This window comes from Silurus aristotelis, assembly GCF_946808225.1.
Source record: "Silurus aristotelis genome assembly, chromosome: 26".
Lineage (NCBI taxonomy): Eukaryota > Metazoa > Chordata > Actinopteri > Siluriformes > Siluridae > Silurus > Silurus aristotelis.
Window position 1 is genome coordinate 7814736 of NC_139599.1, and position 18947 is coordinate 7833682.

Sequence of the window (18947 nt, forward strand, 5' to 3'; positions counted from 1 at the left end):
TGTCATAAAAACTTTCTTTTATATAACACTAAGTAAAAACTTGAATTTGCTTCAGCTGGTTTATTCGGTATTTTATGGCGGTCTGAACAAAGTATTGTTGGGCATGGCAGGTACAATGCGGTTTTGGCGGCCAAACTAGCACCATCTGGCACTGGGATCCCCTTCCCTGTGGGGGATTTGAGAGCGAGACCGAACAGAGGTGGGTGACTGGCTAATTACTGCTCTACCTGTCTCAGACAAGAACCAGAAGGGCAGGGACTGTTTCTGAGCAGTGTTATTCAGACCCTGGCTGTCAGAAATAGTTTTGACCTCCGAAATCATCCTCCAAAAACAACGATTTCCCCCCAGATATTTTGTGCTTTTGTACTAAGTATTTGTTGCTGATTGCTTACTTTAGGTGTCTTTGGCGGTGCCAAAGAGAAGACCTGTTACCTTAGAGCTGAAGGTAGTAGCAAAATAATCAAAAGAAAACCCTGAGACGTACAACTCTTATACATAACAGAATGAACAGAATCCTGGTGCATTTGTGTACTGTATACTCTATAGTATGTATACTTTATAATATCACAAGACGATTGCCATAATGGAAGAATTTGGAATTTATTTACAATAACACTTGCAGCAATAATTCAGGGAAATTCATTTCAAGATAAAATGCATCAACCTTATAATGCGACGGTTAAAAAGCAAATCCTGATTGGCGGACTTTATGATGTGAGCAGGTGGCGATGTCTTGCGCGTCCGGAATGTTGCATCTTGCGAGAGCGAGTTCACACATGCCCGTGCCTTTTTTGTCTAGTGACAAAACCAAAATTATGGCAAAACTAATAGTAATGAGAAGTAGGCCAAGTGTAAAAATACAGTAAATTCAATAAATACAGTGTAGGACACAGTCAAAGAAAACAGAGTATATACAAAACAGCATGTGTTCTTATTATTGCAAAAGTTTTTTTTTTAATTATAATAATTATTTGACTTCATTATACAGCCCGAACCGGTGTTACATATAATAATATAATATAATTGTATATAATAAGAGTTTATAAAAGTCCAGCAAAACAACGGATACGAACACCACAAGTGATCATTTCAATATTGATAAAATGATAGTTTCAACATTGGTTCTACTGCAGAACCAACCTCATACTTTTTTTAAAGTTGATATGCAGTTTTAAATGCCTTATCTGGCTGGACAGAACCTAGTGCCTCCTTAAATCTAATGTCTAACAAGCAGAGTGCATAGAATTAGTTTTCTCATTCACTGAAAATGGGGAAGTGGGGAGCGGGTTAAAGAATGATTTATGGGTTTATATTGCCAGAGTGATATTGAATTGCAGGAAGTGTGGTTTCTGTGTTAGTTGTTAATACGCTAGAGGCAAAGACCTAAAAATGACATCATATACATTAATAAACCTCTATTAAATACTATTTTTAATATTGGGAAGTATGAACATTAATATAGCATTTCATGGTCGGTATTGCCCTAATTGAATTGTACACTATTTAAGGGTTTTCAAGGTTCTCTATGCTGTTATGTGAAAGGATACAAGTACTGGTCTGAATTTTTCTCTCTCTCTCTCTCTCTCTCTCTCTCTCTCTCTCTCTCTCTCTCTCTCTCTCTCTCTCTCTCAGGTGTTCTGTCCGACATTCAGCGCCACTTTGATGTAACCGATAGTGGTGTTGGCTTGCTACAAACAGGTAAGTCTCTCAAAATCCCATAATTACACTGTGTTGCAACCAACCACCATGAACTAAACATTCCCCACACCAACAAACACACACACTCACAGACACGCGTAGACAACTAAAGGGGCCTATTACCAGAAGTCACCGAGCTACTTAAATCCACACTGACTGGCATAACAAAAGGATAAAAGAGATACTAAAAGGTCTGCCACCTCTCCTAAAGGTTCCCTTTCCCCTCTGTTTCCCCTCCTCCTCTCGCTAAATCCGTGTAATTGACTGAGCTTTAAGCTCATGTTTCGGTATATCAGGGGGCTTGCAATGTGGACTGCACAAGACCCTAAACTATAGCTCAGTCCCAAAAAAAGCATTTATATGGTATATTTTAAATGCATTGAAAATTATTTTAAGTAACATCATGAACAGAAAAAGTAATCATGCTACACTGTGTTTTCTGAGCTTATGAATTCGTTGTCTGCTTCCTGACACTGCGAGGAAAGACCTAGTTTATACTGGAGCACACTGTGTACTTGTGAAGTCAATGATGCTTTCACATTTTTTTTTCCTATTTGTTCTAAGGGATTCTATGGCAGATCCAACAGTGCAGCACTTGTGCACTGTAACCAGAGTAATAAGACAAAGTAAAAAGAAAAGCAACAGAAAAGAGCCTTTTTATCAGCTGCTGTTATTAATAGCTCCATAAAGATATGTCAGATATGTAGATAACTATAAAAAATTATATAAAAACCCTTATGACAAGGTGATATAAATTATTGCTTTTTAATTTGATGGTACGATGGGTGTATAATAGTAAAGTACCACAACTGATAGAAGGACATTCCAGTGGTGTTGTGTCGACTTTAGCTGGCTTAAATTAATAGCCATTTCACTGAGATATTCACAGTTAGGGTTCAGTTAATTTGCAGGTCAGCCCAATGGGTGTGTTAGGTCCGGACACCGGGTGTTGTATTAGGCAGGGGGAGCAGGTATTTCTGCTGTGCTGGTACAGGCAAGGCTATTCTGAGAGTTTGGGTAGGGCTTCCTGAACCAAGCTGCTTCAATTAAGCTTTTGTAAGAGAGAGCCGTTATGTGGAAATCCCATTGGATGCTGGGAGTCGACTGCATTTAGTGACCTTGGAAAACCTAAATGCACACGTACACAGGTTTTGAAGAACACACACACATACACACAAATATGCACATAATACCTTGCAGTGCCAGGGGCAGTCCAGGGCCGAATTTAGATGGTGTTTGTCTATTAGTTTCGTTCAATTGCTCTGAAGATATTAAAATGTCTGGCACACTGGGGCTTAAAAGATAAATCTTCGAAAATTGCTTTAAAAGAAAATACTTTACATACCTAGGTATGGACTTTATCTCTCTTATCTGCTTATATTATCTGGCTCAAATGTATTACGCAAAATGCTGACAAAACAGTTTTGGACGATAAATAAATTCAAGCCTGTGCTCACTTTTGGTCTTTTAAAAAGAAGACAATTACAGAGAGGATAAATAACACAGAATTAAATAATGATTCATTTTGACTGGACGATTGGTTGGAGATGCAGGTGATTGGCTCAGTCCCAGTAGTGAGTGCACGCTGTTGGTTCATTCTCAGCAGGGGTGGAGCTACTGGCTGGACACAGCCAAGACCAAATTAGTATGCCATTTGTTTGAAAGATTCTTTTGTTGTTGGTAGGCAAAAATTGCCCAATATGTTTAAATAACCACCACATGATAAAAACATAGTGGACTCGTTCAGCAATCGGCCCATTGAAAGTTCAACAAATATATCGCCCCACGTTGTCCGCTCTGATTATATATTTTTTTCATATTTGCTTGTAGAATGCTAAATTCTGTGGTATACGTAACCAGAAACATACTGGCAAGCAGAATTTCTATCTGCCTTATCTGATTTATTTACCACCTTCCTATATAGTTTGCAAGCTAGCAACAGTATGTTGTTGTATCGCAAACAGGAATCTAACTGTAATGATCTAGTTTGTATTTTGTTATCATGTAAGTCTTAATGCAGGCAAGCACTAGGGAATAAACCAAAGTCACATGCTTAAAGTTATTATGTGAGATTGTGCGATGGTGTCAAAGGGCATCCTGAATGCTAAAGCTTATATTTCAATCAACAACAAACTGAGCTAATTCAGCTGAGTGTGTGAGCACATTATACACAGCAAACTTTCACTGGGTTTAATCAACACCTGTTAATCCAGACAGTAACGAGTGAGCACTGGAAGACCTAATTCAGTTCTGGGGATTTTGCTGTATACAGTTGGGCGTAATAGAGAATACACACGTGTGTGTGTGTATGAGTGTGTGTGTGTTTAAATCTGGCTCAATGTAGACTCTGATCCTTCTGACCTCAGTCTCACACACTGCTGCAGAATTTCATATGCTTCAGCCACCGGCTGCATGTGCGTGTAGAGTAGAGCGTGGGTGTGTGGGGTCACCTGGGAACATCTGAGACTTGCGTGAGCGTGGGTGAGTGAGTGGGAATACTGGCATGTCTCTTACTCTAGTGTAACATTAAAGTCTGGGAGAGTTTACACCTTTTTCAACTTTACGAATAGAGCAGTCGAGAAATAGAGATTGCCCTGAAAGACATATTTTCTGTTCACGTTAAATCAAGTTGAAAACTACAACTTGGGAGTTCCAGTTCTATATTAAGGCGTTTCAACCTAATTATATTTATTGGAAAACGAATACATTTAGTTTTGTAGTATTAGCTTTGGTGGTTTACACAAAGATGTACCAAACCGGGCATATATATACTAAATAACGCTTACACAGATTTTAATTACAAATACCAAAGCAATCTAATAGCTCCCAAGAATTTCTTGATTGCTATCTGTGTACGTTACCAGCTAGCTAATTAGCATTCTGTTCCCACACTAGTCCCTGACCTGTTGTCATGCAGGTTATTTTCGACTTGCTTGGCGAAGCAAAACCAAGAACTCATTCTAACACATCTGGTCCAGGCTTGGCCCCCACAGCTGAGATCATCTAAAACTGCCTCTGTTTTTGACCAAAATACTAGAGTACAGACTTACAAAAAAACATAGCGAGCTTCTGAATAGTCCACAAGCACATGCCACTTTAAGCCTTTAAAGGTTCTGAAAATAATGAAAGATATTTCAAATGTTTTCAATATTTCAAAAGTTTTAAATGCTAAACTATAGAATCTGTCTGTTCTGATGTTTTTTCGGTTTTCACAATAGACCCTTAACGTTATAAACCTTTATTATTAGTTAATTAACAACCGTTGCTAGAGCAGTATATCAGGAGTCTATCAGCCATGAGGTCATACAACAAATAATCCAATGCATATGCCTGACCTCAATAAAAGGCTCCATATGACACAACACCTCTATGTGAATGATCTGACATAGCAAAGGATCAGCTCTCTCTGTTTATAAAATTTATTCACCAAATTTCTAACAAACTTTGCAAAACTGGACAGTGCATGTGTCCTGAATCTGGTTATGATCTGGATGATCTCAAGACCTCGTGAAACTTCATCCGTGCCAAATGCTCTTTCCTGATCTGTACGGTATGTGCTTTAGGCTGTCGCATTCACACCTGTCAGCCATCTTTTCAGTTTCCACAATGATGAGCATTCCGCGACTCTTTTCTTGTCACTATGCTGCAAATTGTCGTTCTCATTACACCCTGGGAAGCCTGTTAAGACTGTCTTTAAGTCCACTGTCTCCTTTTTCAACACATATCCTTAACCATTGGGAGGTAAACTACAATGAGTGTGAAAAGGCCATGTTTCTGCTGTGCTGTACATCAGACGCTGTAATGAATGAGAGGTATCAGGGTCTCTTAAGAAAACAGATCTAACAAGCTGCTAGCCAGGATACCTGCAGGCCATTGTGGTTAATTGAAAGGTGAGGGGAGGAGGGCAGAGGAAAGAATGGGGAGACAGAAAGGGGAAAATGGAGATGGCTGACTTTGGATAAGGTTACTGTCCCGAAGCAATGTCAAAACTTTCCTTTTGTCTTATGAGAGACAGGGCTATTTGAGAAGAGGGCAGCTTTAAAATGGAGTAGACGCTTTTTTTTTTTTAACATTATTGGGATTTCCAGTTTTGAGTAGTTTGACACGAACTTTGCATACAAAATGACAGGAAAAAAATGGTCATGATTGATGATTCTGATCTGAATACATTTAATAAGCAAAATGTCACATTTAGTTTTTAGAAATGTGCTATATATATTTATATGATTAGACATATTGCAGTAAATATACACATGCATGGCCGTGGCTCTTCATATTGCAGCCCAAGATTGGAAATAGAAATAGACATAGAAACAGATAAAATATTTTACTTCTCACCAAGATTATGTTTTCCCATAATAAAAAAAAAGTTGGCACTCCCCAAAGTGAGTCACATGGTCACACTGGATTAGATCTTATCTTTTTTTGTGTGTTTGTATTGTTTCTTGTTTAGCTAGTTAGTGCGCAACAAACTCAGGTAGTTCAGCATGAAACTCTCAACAAACCCTCAGAAAATCCAAGCCGAATTGCATTTTATGTGGCGAGGACACTTACTAGTCTTTAGCTCTTTGTTTTTCTGTTATGTAGCTTTATGTTGTTTATGTAGCACCAGGGTTCTGGCGGAACGTTGTTTCATTTCACTGTGTACTGCGTCAGCTATATATGGTTGAAATGACAATAAAAGCTTCTTGACTTGACTTGACTTGACTTGACTTGACTGAACTCTCTCTCTTTCAATACACCAAATCTGATTTAAGACCCATTTGTAATTGTATTTAGAAAATGAAACCAAGCAACAGGTAAGTCAGAGACTATAATTCACCATCCAAAATGTTCAAAGTGTGTAGCTATTACTTTAGATTAGATATCTGTAAGTAAACTGTAACTGTAGGAGGTCTGACTCTTTACAAAAAGGTTGCAATTCTGATCTCCCGTTTCCTGCGAATTAAGGTTTCATGCTTAGCCTGCATTGATCAGTGAGTTGAAGAGGTCATGGCCTGAAATAAAATGAAAGGCAGGTGCTTTGTGTGTTCGGAGCCACTGCGGCCTGAACATGTTCAGTTATGAACACAAGTGCAGGTCTTCTCCGTCTGCTCTGTTGTCTGCACCTCACCCCGTCTAGCCGTTGTGTCTGGCACACACTCGTCTGATTTAGTTACAGTGGCCGGAGTGTGTGCTGTCAGACAGGGCTGCGTTGGGAGTGTGAGTAATTGTGGCACAGGTGGATTTTTTTGCTCTCCTTTAAGGATAGTGGGATATTCCGAATGCTGCTTATGATATCATTTGATTTTGTCTGGAGATCATTGATGCACTTTGGGAAAGAGACGAACAACCTTTTCACAAGAAAAAACAAGTGTGGAATTGTCTTTCTCTCACACAGACACACATACACACATATACACACATAAACACACACACACACACACACACACACACACACACACACACACATACACAGACACACACCCCAGCCAGCTCATGCTACTGTAGATCGACTGTATGTTTGCCACGTTACACATTCCTTTTTCTTAGTTTTCATTTTAATGGAGGCTCTTTCAGTTCTTGATTTCTTTGGCTGTGACTAAGAGGAACTGTCTGTGTATCATCAGCTGTGCAGTCCTTTCACACACAGAACACAGCTGCTTCGCCCCTGCTCTTTTTATTTCCCCTCCCTCTTTTTCTTTCAGACCTTTGCGTTCATGTAATTAGGTGCCTGACATGACACGGTATCGTCTCTGCTTGGCAGCTGTTGCAGTTCCACTGTCAGTTTAATAGGCTCGCTGTTTAGAAAAAGGAGGAAGCAAGCGCAAGAAATAAAGAGGGGAGAAGGATAGTGATTGAAAGATTAAAAAAAAAACAACAACTGATTGAGAGATTTGGAGAATGAGCAAAATAGAGACAAGCAGCTTCTTGCACCACTTAGTGAGACAGCGAGATCTAATACAGCGTGGCTGGATAGATTCTTTAGATTTGGGGAATAAGAAGCTGGTATGGGGGAGTGGTGGCTCCAGCGGTTAAGGCGCTGGGTTGGTGATCGGAAGGTCTGGGGTTCAAGCCCCGGTATCGCCAAGCTGCCACTCTTGGGCCCTTGAGCAAGGCCCTTAACCCTCTATGCTCCGGGGGTCCCTTACGGGGGAAATATCAAGGTCCGTGACGTCGGCGTGACGTGGGGCCGCCTTCCCGTGGGCTCACCACCTGCAGGAGGGACCGTAAGGGACGGTGCTGTGTGGATTGGGCAGCAGTCGGAGGCGGGGGTCTGCTTAGACTGCTGCCCCCGCGACCCGAATTACGGATAAGCGGGAGAAAATGAATGAAGAAGATGGTATAGGTGAATGCCACAGATGGTCAACCAGGTTCCAGTATATACAGGGACACAGGTCTTGAAGGATTATGTTTTCTTGAATTCCCCTTAAAGACACGAGGGATGGACTGCTACTGTATAAAGATTCCATTTCAAACCATTCAGTAATAGAATTTCCATTCTAGCATTACTTCCATAGGATCAGTTTAGATTTTGGCACACACACACATACCACATTCAATTAAGGAGTATTCCAAGGTATTTATCATTGATTGACATGTGCATCAACAAATCAGAGCAAGCCTGCACTACGCCCCAACACACGTGGATCACACCCATGTACGGTATGCTTACTTCTGTGCTGACGGTATGCAACAAGGTAAGGGAGAGTGAAGCAGGAAGTTGCCAGATTGGCTGCACAGGGTGGCAGCTTTCTCTCTTGTAACAATTTCCATCCAATTTCATACCTCCAACTTGGTAATGCAAATAATTATATGCTTTGTGGCAGACTAGAAAATGCACCAGGAATATTACTTCAAATTTGTCTGCAAGTCCGAATGGATGTTTTTATTCCTTTCTAAATGAAAAAACTGCACCATTGTGTACATTAGTGCATTTGTCGTCCCATGCTCCAGTTTGTTGTCTCATATCTAAAAACTTGGTAACTCCACTGAAGAGAAGTGTGTGTATTTATAAAATATATATGTACACACACTTTAGCTAGAGTCTGATGGTTTTTAGTCTATAAGTTCAAACCGCTGTAGGTTGGAAATTGCTGCCACACACACACACGCGCACGCGCGCGGACGCTTATCACCACACTCTGTTATTTGAGCATTGGTCTGTCATTAGATATATTGCTCCTGTATTTATAACAGAAAAAGAAAGCTCCGCACCCTATTTAAAATAAAACCCACCCGAATATACCATGCTCCACAATTCTGCCGCCATAAAATACCAGAACTGTTCCTGTGACCGAAAACAAGTTGGCCACTGCATTTTGTTTGAGTATGCAACATACTTTTAAGGGGAACACACAATATAGTCCACATATCACATTATATACCTTATTTTCTATTTCTGTCTACAAATTTATGACCGCTGTGACTAGATTTTATTCCCCAGCAGCCAAATGCACCTACACTCAGAACACGTTATCAGTCTGAGGGTCGTGTGCATGAGCTGCAAAATAAATTGCACTGATATGTTTATGCTGCTTGTTCATGCATATACACATATTTCAGAGTCGATCCGGTTAAACAAACACCCCTCAGTTGTGAAGTGTTGAGTTGAGTTGAGGTTTTGCTTTCATCAGCGGCCGTTGCTTCACTTCACACACACATATACACACATATACACACATATACACACACACACACACACACACACACACACACACACACACACACACACACACACACACACACACACACACACACACTCTGAAAGTGCCAGTTCAACATATGCATGTTCTACAATCACACAGGCTAACCCCGAAAAACTTGGCAGCTTATTATTCTGGGTGTTTTCCGAAAGCGGCTTTTAACCGCTCACATTCCTCAGAGTCCAAAAAAAAAGCATGATAGCGTTCGGGGAAGTCCTTTTCCACAAAACACATTCATCAAATGATGGACGTGGCCATTGGAAGCCTAGACACACGTATCCTTGTAAACCGAGAGTACTGAAGTGGGAAAGTGTGGTGAAATGAATGTTGAGGTTTAAAGACACTGACGGGATGGAATGTGAAGTGGGTTTGCTACTGATATGTGTGTGTGTGTGTTCTTGTGAAGTTGTATGTAGGAAGCCGGGCGGTTCGGTGAAATACTCCAGAGCAAGAAATTAAATCTCGAAAAAGTTCAGCTGCTTTGCAATGCTTTTTAAACATATATATATATGACAGCAGCTTAATGTCTGTCACCTCCTGTGTTTCAACACACTTTGCTTGAGTGTCTTTATTAGGAGCCAAAAAAAAGCTCCAAAATAACCCCACATTCTTACACCATACATCCAGAGTACTGTTAGACAACAGCCGGATGAAACATAGCAGGATGTTTTCTTATAGGATATATATGTGTGTGTGTGTGTGTGTGTGTGTGTGTGTGTGTGTGTGTGTGTGTGTGTGTGTGTGTGTGTGTGTTTGTGTGTGTCCTAAAGTGTTATATTTCCCTTATAGTTATCCATTTATAGTTACATTTAATGTTTAATATAGGTTATGATATACTAGCTATAAACTGTCATTATTTTAATAAAGCACAAATGCATCTTTGCACCAAATGCCACAAATTATTCAGAAAATGTACAGCTGATATTCGTGACTTCTTCCAAAATGCGTTAAAAATTATACAATATTTTTACCTGTTCATGTGGAGTGTCTTTCATTACACTCTGTGTAAACTAGTAAAGCATTGCTGCTGCTTCTGTGTGAGTTCACCTCCTACTAGCAAATCAGACCTGAAAGTTAAGCAACACTGTGATATTAAAATGCACATCATTCTTTTGTACAGAGCCTTAATAGAAATCATCCGTAAATTCTGACTATATAAAGTAAGCATTAGAGAAATATGTGGTCCAGAACTGTCAAATTTACTGCATTAATACAGGGAAGTGATGTTCTGGCACAGTAAAGCGGATCTCACCCTCCTAATTCTTCAGTCCAAAAGTAAACCCTTAAAGATTTTTATTCCCGTATTAACCAACAGTGAACGTTAAATCTTAAACATGCTTCCAGATTAACATCTCTCAGCCGTCCCAGGCAATTATCGCCGTCTGATGTCACCAGCATGCGGCTTAAATATCCGTCCTTAATGTAGTCACAGGGACTGTGTTATATACACTTGACAGTCGCTATGACTTAATCTTGAATCTCATCCCACCACCACACATGTTCAATTCAACCTTTCCTTTCCTCCTGCTGACTAAAGAATTGTGAATGAGTGCGATAGCAATTTAGAGCTTGGAGAGGACGAGGTACTCGTGCTAAATCACTCTACTCCTCTTATCTCAGTCTCTGACCTATGAATAGGGCTTGACACTGACACTGGTAACAGCATAATAACTAAACTTCTCTGTGATATGATGGTATGTCATTCTTGGTATGGGTTCTGTTTCAGATTAGTGTCATATATGTTCAAACGATCTTGCACACACACATCAGGAAACTATCAATAGTGAAAGGAGATTTGTCATCAGCTAAAGGAGATGGAAGAATTAGCAGTTTAAATACTTCAAATATGGACACCGTGGGTCACGTTGAAATTCTTTCCTGTAGCCCCGATAATTTTTCATGTAGAAAAAGAAAAAAGATAGTATAGAAGGATCACATCGCGCAATCCGATTTCCACACTTATGCAAACTTTCCTTTCTGCCTTCAGTAGTCGTAGATGTCAGATGACCTAATAATGATCTAAAACACAGGGGAGGCATGTCTTTAATGGCACATTGGTTACTTTACTTTTCAGCAGATAATAACGCTATGATTTATCGACACCTCTGTGATCTCCAGGGACTGTTAATCCTGTTTAAGGATACCTATATAATCCATGGTAAATTCTATTATACACAGTAATCTACCAACATGGAAGACAGTCATCATTCATCAGTTAACAAAAGCTCTTTTTGAAGAATCAAAAAACATTTCGGCCGATTAGACATCTCCATTATCTTTTTTTAACGAAAGGCAGTATTTCTTAATATGACTCTCTTTGTTAAAAAAAAAAAAAAAAAGGCTCCATTTCCTGTTTGTTTTGGCTCCATTTATTTCTACTTCAACATACAGTACACTAAAACCTTTAACTCCATTCAGGCTTGTATAGTGTATGTGTACACAGTGCCCTTTCATAAGAAAATCAGGTATCTCTATCGAAAACCCACAAACTCTGAGCAAATCAGAGAGCTTCCTGTAAAACTGTCATTTCATCAGCATGCACACCTGCAGCTTCTATTCGCTATTGGAAAAAAAAAAAAAAAAATGGATTAATCCATAGTCCCAGGTAAGACTCTTTAAACAGGTATATTTTGTACTGTATAATAAAGTACTGTTGGAAGAGCAAGGCCCTTTGTAGCCCTTGTTGACTGAACCCTTGAGGGTTATTCTATAAAGTTTCAACCGCTGATTACTCTTGGCCCACTGCCAAATGAAATAAAACAACAGAACTCGTTTTAGGTCTTCACAGAAACTTGAATCTGGCAACATTTTTTAAATGCTTTTGCAGCTTAGTTGAGCATCGTTCACATTGTTTGGTAGGTTGGATCAAATTTCTTTCCTGGTTCAAAGGAGGATTCCTTAACTTTTCATTCATCAGTTATAGAAATCTATGTTGGCAAGGAACCGTGATCCTCTTTTTCTGAAAAAAGTTGTCAGGAAATGACAAGAAACACTCAATGCCCTAAGGAACTCAACAAGAATAGAGCATATGCACTTTGATGGTCATCAGATGATTGCCATAGTCTGAATACTATAACTACATTAGTGTCTGTCAAGCCTGGAAAAAATGCCTTTTAAAATTCTTCAAAATGTCCAACCAATAGCCATCTTCACACAAGCTGTTGGAACGCTTGGATCATTGGGCTTTCATTTGTTCGACAGTTCGTTTTGAAACCTGGGAAAAGGCCCAGAGGGATGCCAGTCATTCACACCCCAGGAAAAATCCCTACAAACATATAGCCCAACGCTTGAATGTAAATAGATACAATACTCCTGATTATTTGCTCAGTGCACCTATGAAGCTACTACAGATTTGTTAATACTTTCCGAAATAAGTGTTTATACAACTTTCTTTTATTATACTTAAGACTTAAGACTTTCTGTTTCCCGCATCCTGTTACATCCATCCCAACTATCGAGTTTTAAAAGAAAACTGTGTTTTAATTGTTTCCCAGGCCATAGAGAGATACGTTTAGAACATTTTGAATAATTATTACGCTGAGCACACTTCAGTACCACAGAACAGATAGACCAAAGAAGAGTGCCAAATATAAGAAAGAAAGATAGACGCTTTGGCTGTTGCTTTGGAAAAATAATAACAGTAGTGAAAATGTTTACAATTATTTTTATATGATCACAGGGTACTTGTGCATAGTTGGGTAAATATAAAGCACCAAGACGCTCAGATGTAGCGCAGATTAATGAGGGTGCACTTTATTTTTGACAACCAATCATTTCTGTAGGCTACATATACACTGTGATATGCACAGTATATATAAAAAAAAAAACAGCACACACTCACACTTACACACTTCCCGTGGTAACACACAGCTCACAGTTGCAAATGTTAGTAATCAAACATGTCAAGACATGTTCAAGGCTTTGAATATAGTATTACTCATCGCTCTGTCTGTCTGTCTGTCTGTCTGTCTCCCTCACTCTCCTGTATCACTGCTGCCCCAAATACTTACAACACCGCTTCCGTGACTTAATATTTTACGCAGTGAGATCAAGCGTGCAGGACCCTGACATCAAACCAGACAGGATTAAATTCATTTCACACCATTGTATTCGACAACACAGCCATCGGTAGCAAACATCCTTATCTCTATGAGAAAACTGATAAGGAATGCAAAATATTGAATCAAGACTTGCGAAGAAACCTTGTCCCTTGCCCAGACTTTCGACTGTTTAGGTTTTATCTCTGCCGCATTACGTGATGTTTTCATTGAGTAATTCAGCCAGACTTTGAGACAGCAAACTCCTGTCTCATTTACGGCAGTCTCCTCAGCGCCAGCGTGTGTGGCAATGGTTTATTCATAGCAGATGAAAAGGAAGATTTTAATCACTTAGTGAACAGCAGAGCCACGCAGTGTAGTGTGTGCATGAGTGTGTGTGCGTGTGTCTTGTAAGTTCATTGACAAGTGACCTGTTTTCACTGATCTGAGGTGGCTTTAGGGAGCACACAAGTGCAGCCATCAATAATGTGATTACTATGGCTTTGACAGCTTCAATTTGGATGTTCACACAAGAATGCATTTACAGCACAAATAAGAGGTTCAGCTTGGAAGCTTTCAGAAATTAAACGTAAGGTTTTAGATAGAAATGTTAGGATAGCTCTACTAATAATATATAACCGCAAACTGGAACAATCTAAGATGATAAGCAAGGTTTCTCACGCTGGGAATCGGACAAGACAGCTTTCAAAACTATTGGAACATGGCCAGTACAATGACATTGAAAATGTATATTCTAAGTACAAATTGTAATAGTTTAGTGACGTGTGTTACCCTTGTCTGTGTGACATCCATATTTAAGGCTTCTTGCCATTCTGTGTTCCTAGTCACGATGATTCTCCCACCCACACCCCCACAATTGCGCTTGTATCCAAACACAATTAGCACTACACAAAAAGCCCACTATTCACTTCAGGTAAAGGCTGCGTGTCTGAAAGCACTTGCCCTTGACGGGAAGGCTGCGAATGAGTGGACAAAGAAGTGCATTCGTGATCCCAACAAAGAAGATAACATACACGTGCATGCACTCAGACATACACACACACAGGTACCACCTCCTGAGTTGTCATAGTAACATGTCAAAAAAAATGGCATAAATGAAAGGCTACAATCTGACATTGGAGAGTGTGTCTGCTTAGTCATCAACTGCCTACATGGCAGCACCCACTTATATATACTGACACATTCATGAGTATCAAACCTGACTTATGGGCTGTCAGAGGAGATTAGAGTCCTGCAGGAAAAATGTAAATGCTATACTAATGTTTTCAAATCAAGTCATCAAGTAAATAGGACGGAAAGAAGCTTTTAGCTGCAAACACTGTGCTTCACAGATGAATAAATCTGGAACGCACACAATCTGATGAAACACAATGCAAGCGTTAGGTAAAAACTTAAAAAAAGAGAGAAACCTCACACTATGCAACTTTAATCTAATCAGGCATATTATATAAAATCACAAACAAACTGTGGGGACATGGTTGGATTTTGTTTTTGGTTTGAATTTTTAGTAACAGAGTTATTCCACCTACAAATCTAACCTAAAGCTCCATTCCTATTTATATGCAATTAGGACGTTTTTTTTATTTTATTTATTTATTTTTTTTAAATGAGGTATTTACAGCATTACAAAACCCCTTGAGCAAAATGTACTTAAGGATTTGAGGTCAAGAGAAAGCTGACAACAGAATCTGCTTAAATAATGTACTAGAATATACATGAGGAAAAAATGCATCTATGCCAAAAAAAAACCTTGACTACACTTGGGTTGTAATCGCCTCATCAACTCCTGCTCCTCCTCAGGTATGTGTCTTAAATTGTGTAATTAAAGCAATGAGTTTAATTTTTGCCATCCTTCCTCCGGAGCCATGGCATGTAGGCATGGTGCCTCATTACTGTTTTAATACTGTAGGTGTTACTGCGGTGACGAGTGAAACAATGCAAGTTTCGGCTTAAAGCTGGCACAGGTGTTGTGGGAAAAAAAAAAGCGTACAATGCTCCAGGTTGTATCACGTTAGTTGAAACAGGTTGATTAAGCATAAAGGTATGCATGTGACAGTGGTTGTTGTGTACTTAAAGAGATTGTCGTCCTGGAAGGTGACAGAATGGAATGCAGCATAGCTATCATGATTGAAATCAATATATGTATCCATATATGCTTTATATAAGAGTTTAACACATTCGTAAGCAAGACATTAAATACACTCTGTGTTTGTTACATCACAGTGAATCAGTAATATAAAATATGAAGTGTGTACACCAGTCATCTTCACAATCTCCGTGAGTAGGTGTGTACAAAAAAGAAAGTATCATGGTCTATCAGGTGGCAAACACTGGAACCCATACAAACATGATTTATTAGTGACAGAGAGAATGTAAAGTAAGAGTTATGTAATTCTAATGTGCAGATATATAATTGTGATTTGCACACCACTCTCAGCTAAACATTTACAGTAATTCAGTTCGTCACGGGATGTCCGGTCGTCTTGGTATTATTAAGATCCATGTCAGATAATGCTGGGATAATTACAACGACTCCTTTTCACTGTCACAGCATTATTACTGCAGAAAAGAGAAATCCATTTTAATATTTAGCAAGTAAAGGTATTGTATAGAATATACATGAAATAATGATCAGTAGGTTTATGTGGCAAGCATTCACAAAGCTCCCAAACAATGAAAATAACATTTTAATAGTATTATAGCATTAATTGGCTATAACACTGACTGTGTTCAACTGACTGTGACTGTGTTCAACATTATTGAGTTTAAGCATGAAAATTACATCCAACCACTGAATCTTTTCTCTGTAGCAGTCAGTAAGGCTGTTTGTACACATCAGCTGAGGATAGTATCTCCAGCCCCTATTAAATAGTCCAATGCAAGCATTTCCTCATTACAAATTCTTGCCCACCTTTTGTCTTGTCTGAGTCTTGTCTTGACTGTTGAGTACTCTGGTAATTTAGATTTACCCTTTGGTTTATATATTACTGTCTTTGCCCATTGTTATTTTTAAAAATTTAGTTCTGGATTTGTCTGGGACATGAATCCTCTGCCATCTCCTGACCCATGATCGTAAAAGAAAAATACGCTGAATGGCTAAATTGTAGTCTTCAGGATTATGGTGGTAACACAGTTTGATGAAACTGGCCAGACTCTTTCTTTTTTATTTTCGTTTGAAATAAAAGTTCATTACAGTCCATTGTGCTGCAGTGATCAAAGTAACTTCCTTTTTTATCCAAGCACACTCAGAGTGTTAACAGAATGAACACTTAGTCACATATGAGCATGCGGAAAACATGCAGAAAGCACACATGCAAATTAGTTTCCGGTGAAAGCCCACAAAACCAAAGGATGTTTTTTTTTTTTTCCATACAAAGCTAATAGCACAGCAGGAGGTCCTTGCGACAATTATATAAATAAACAAAATACACAATGGCCTGCTTGCACAAGACACAGGAAGGCCGTCAGGAGTGTGGTGGTTACATACCAAAGACATTTATTCTATTAATAATCCTTTTTACCTCACTGACAGCCAATGTAATTGTTCCTTAAGGAACACCCTGAAACTTGCTTGCTCTCAGGCACAGGTGCAGAAATGTACTGCATGCATGACTAAAATGTACTTAGCTTGGAATTCACTCAGGTTTTTAACAAAATGAAAACTAAAGGACTGACTAAAAAGCCCACACTATCATATTCCTTAACAAATTCTTGAATCCTGTCATAAGTTGGTCATAAATATGGTCTTTTTACATGTACCTAATGACAACTTTACCATCTTATTATATAGGATTTTTTATATATATATATATATATATATATATATATATATATATATATATATATATATATATATATATATATATATATGTATGTATATGTGTGTGTGTGTGTGTGTGTGTGTGTGTGTGTGTGTGTGTGTGTGTGTGTGTGTCTGTGTGTGTGCGCCCTTGACTAAAGTTTTAAGTAAGTGTTACTCAAACCAGCGACTAATTTTCTTTATCCCTCAGTAACTGGCAAAGGAATTTGAAGTGCTGCAAAAAAAAGTGAAGTGAAGTCAAAAAAGGTTGAAAGGAAATCATAAGTGCTAATTCTTGTAAGGTTGGTGTGTTGACCTCACATTTTTCTTAATGAATCTACTAGATGGACAGTCCAAGCTCGCCAAATGACTAAGCTATTACTGAAATAATGATAAGATTAGTGTCTAGGTAGACAGCCACACTAATGAGCTTCATAGCTTCAGGTCGGAACAACCTAGAAGGAAAGTATCTGCACCGTCTTTGTTGAGCAAGGATGCAGTGGAGCCCCTGTGACAGAAATTGAATAGTTTCCTCATAACTCTTAAGCAGGGCGAGATTTTGGATGTTATGCATGCATGCCAGGCAGAATTCGATTGGTGTCGGTGGAAAAAGGTGTGTGCGTGTGTTTTAAACCTGCTTCTTTAAATTCTTTCATTTAAACATTCCTGGGTTTTGCTATTGCATTTTGAGTCATGCTTATACCCAGTTCTGTTTAACACTAAACATATTTCCAGAGTGAAAGAACGTCTGTGACATTTAGCAAAATGGGTGTTTCTACTTGTTGTGGGGTTAGAAAGCTTAGGTAGGAAGATACACCCAGGTCATCTTCATCAGCTGAGAATGTAGGGTGAGTCTGATCACATGCGAAGCTTAACACTCTAAACAAAGCAGATAAGCTTTTTGAATGAACACACATGTTAGCATTGTTAAACAGTTTAAGAAGATGTGGCATGAATATTTTCGGAGCTCTTTTTTTCCCCCCCAATCACATGCTGTATTGTGCTATCTCGTATCAACCTCGTCTCACGTTAATTTCTGCTGCCTTTGTGTTCTCGTTTATCTTTTTTCTTTTTCACGCACGTCAAGATTCCCCTTGTGAGTGTGCACAGGGAGTTGAAGTCATTATCAGAGACATTACCAGAGAACCAAGTATCAGACCTTAGGTTAATAGGAGGTTAGCATAACAGCATGTTAGGATAACATGCTTTTAACGCTTCTCCTTTTGGTTGTCAGTACCTCTATTCAAGTTTGACACACAGCTGAAGAGTCTCTCATGTGCAAGTGTAGAGTTGTTGGGAAGGTGATTAGGTGGATAGGATGTTGAATTTGGCATTTTTAACATTGGGAGCATTGAGCTGCCATTATATAAAGCAGGTGCAGATGCTTTATTTTGAGTAACCATGAAATTCCATTTGATTTCCATATATAGTAACAACTTTAATGCTACCGAGTACTTAAAATTGTATATCTAAAAGGTTTTCTTAGCAGTCTAATCTCTCAGAGTAGCTAATTTGGCATTACAACATATACTAGAGGCACAATATGTAATACACATTAGGAAACACACATGCAAACGCTTCCTTCCACAGTAACAATAACATTGTTATGTTATGCATTTGGTTTCTATTCCGGGTGTCATACATTAGCTATGCACACCTCACCCATTGCTTTGCATGTTGATCACAGATTAGTCACTCAGAGTATCA

General features: G+C 39.0%; 1 protein-coding gene across 1 annotated transcript in view; it reads left to right on the forward strand.

Moving 5' to 3' along the window:
• Positions 1 to 18947, forward strand: part of spns2 (SPNS lysolipid transporter 2, sphingosine-1-phosphate) — a 64883-nt gene that overhangs the window by 15720 nt on the left and 30216 nt on the right. The window contains exon 2 of the mRNA XM_083531923.1: positions 1633 to 1698. Within this exon, the coding sequence (XP_083388049.1) occupies positions 1633 to 1698 (66 nt within the window). The remainder of the gene's footprint in view (positions 1 to 1632; positions 1699 to 18947) is intronic.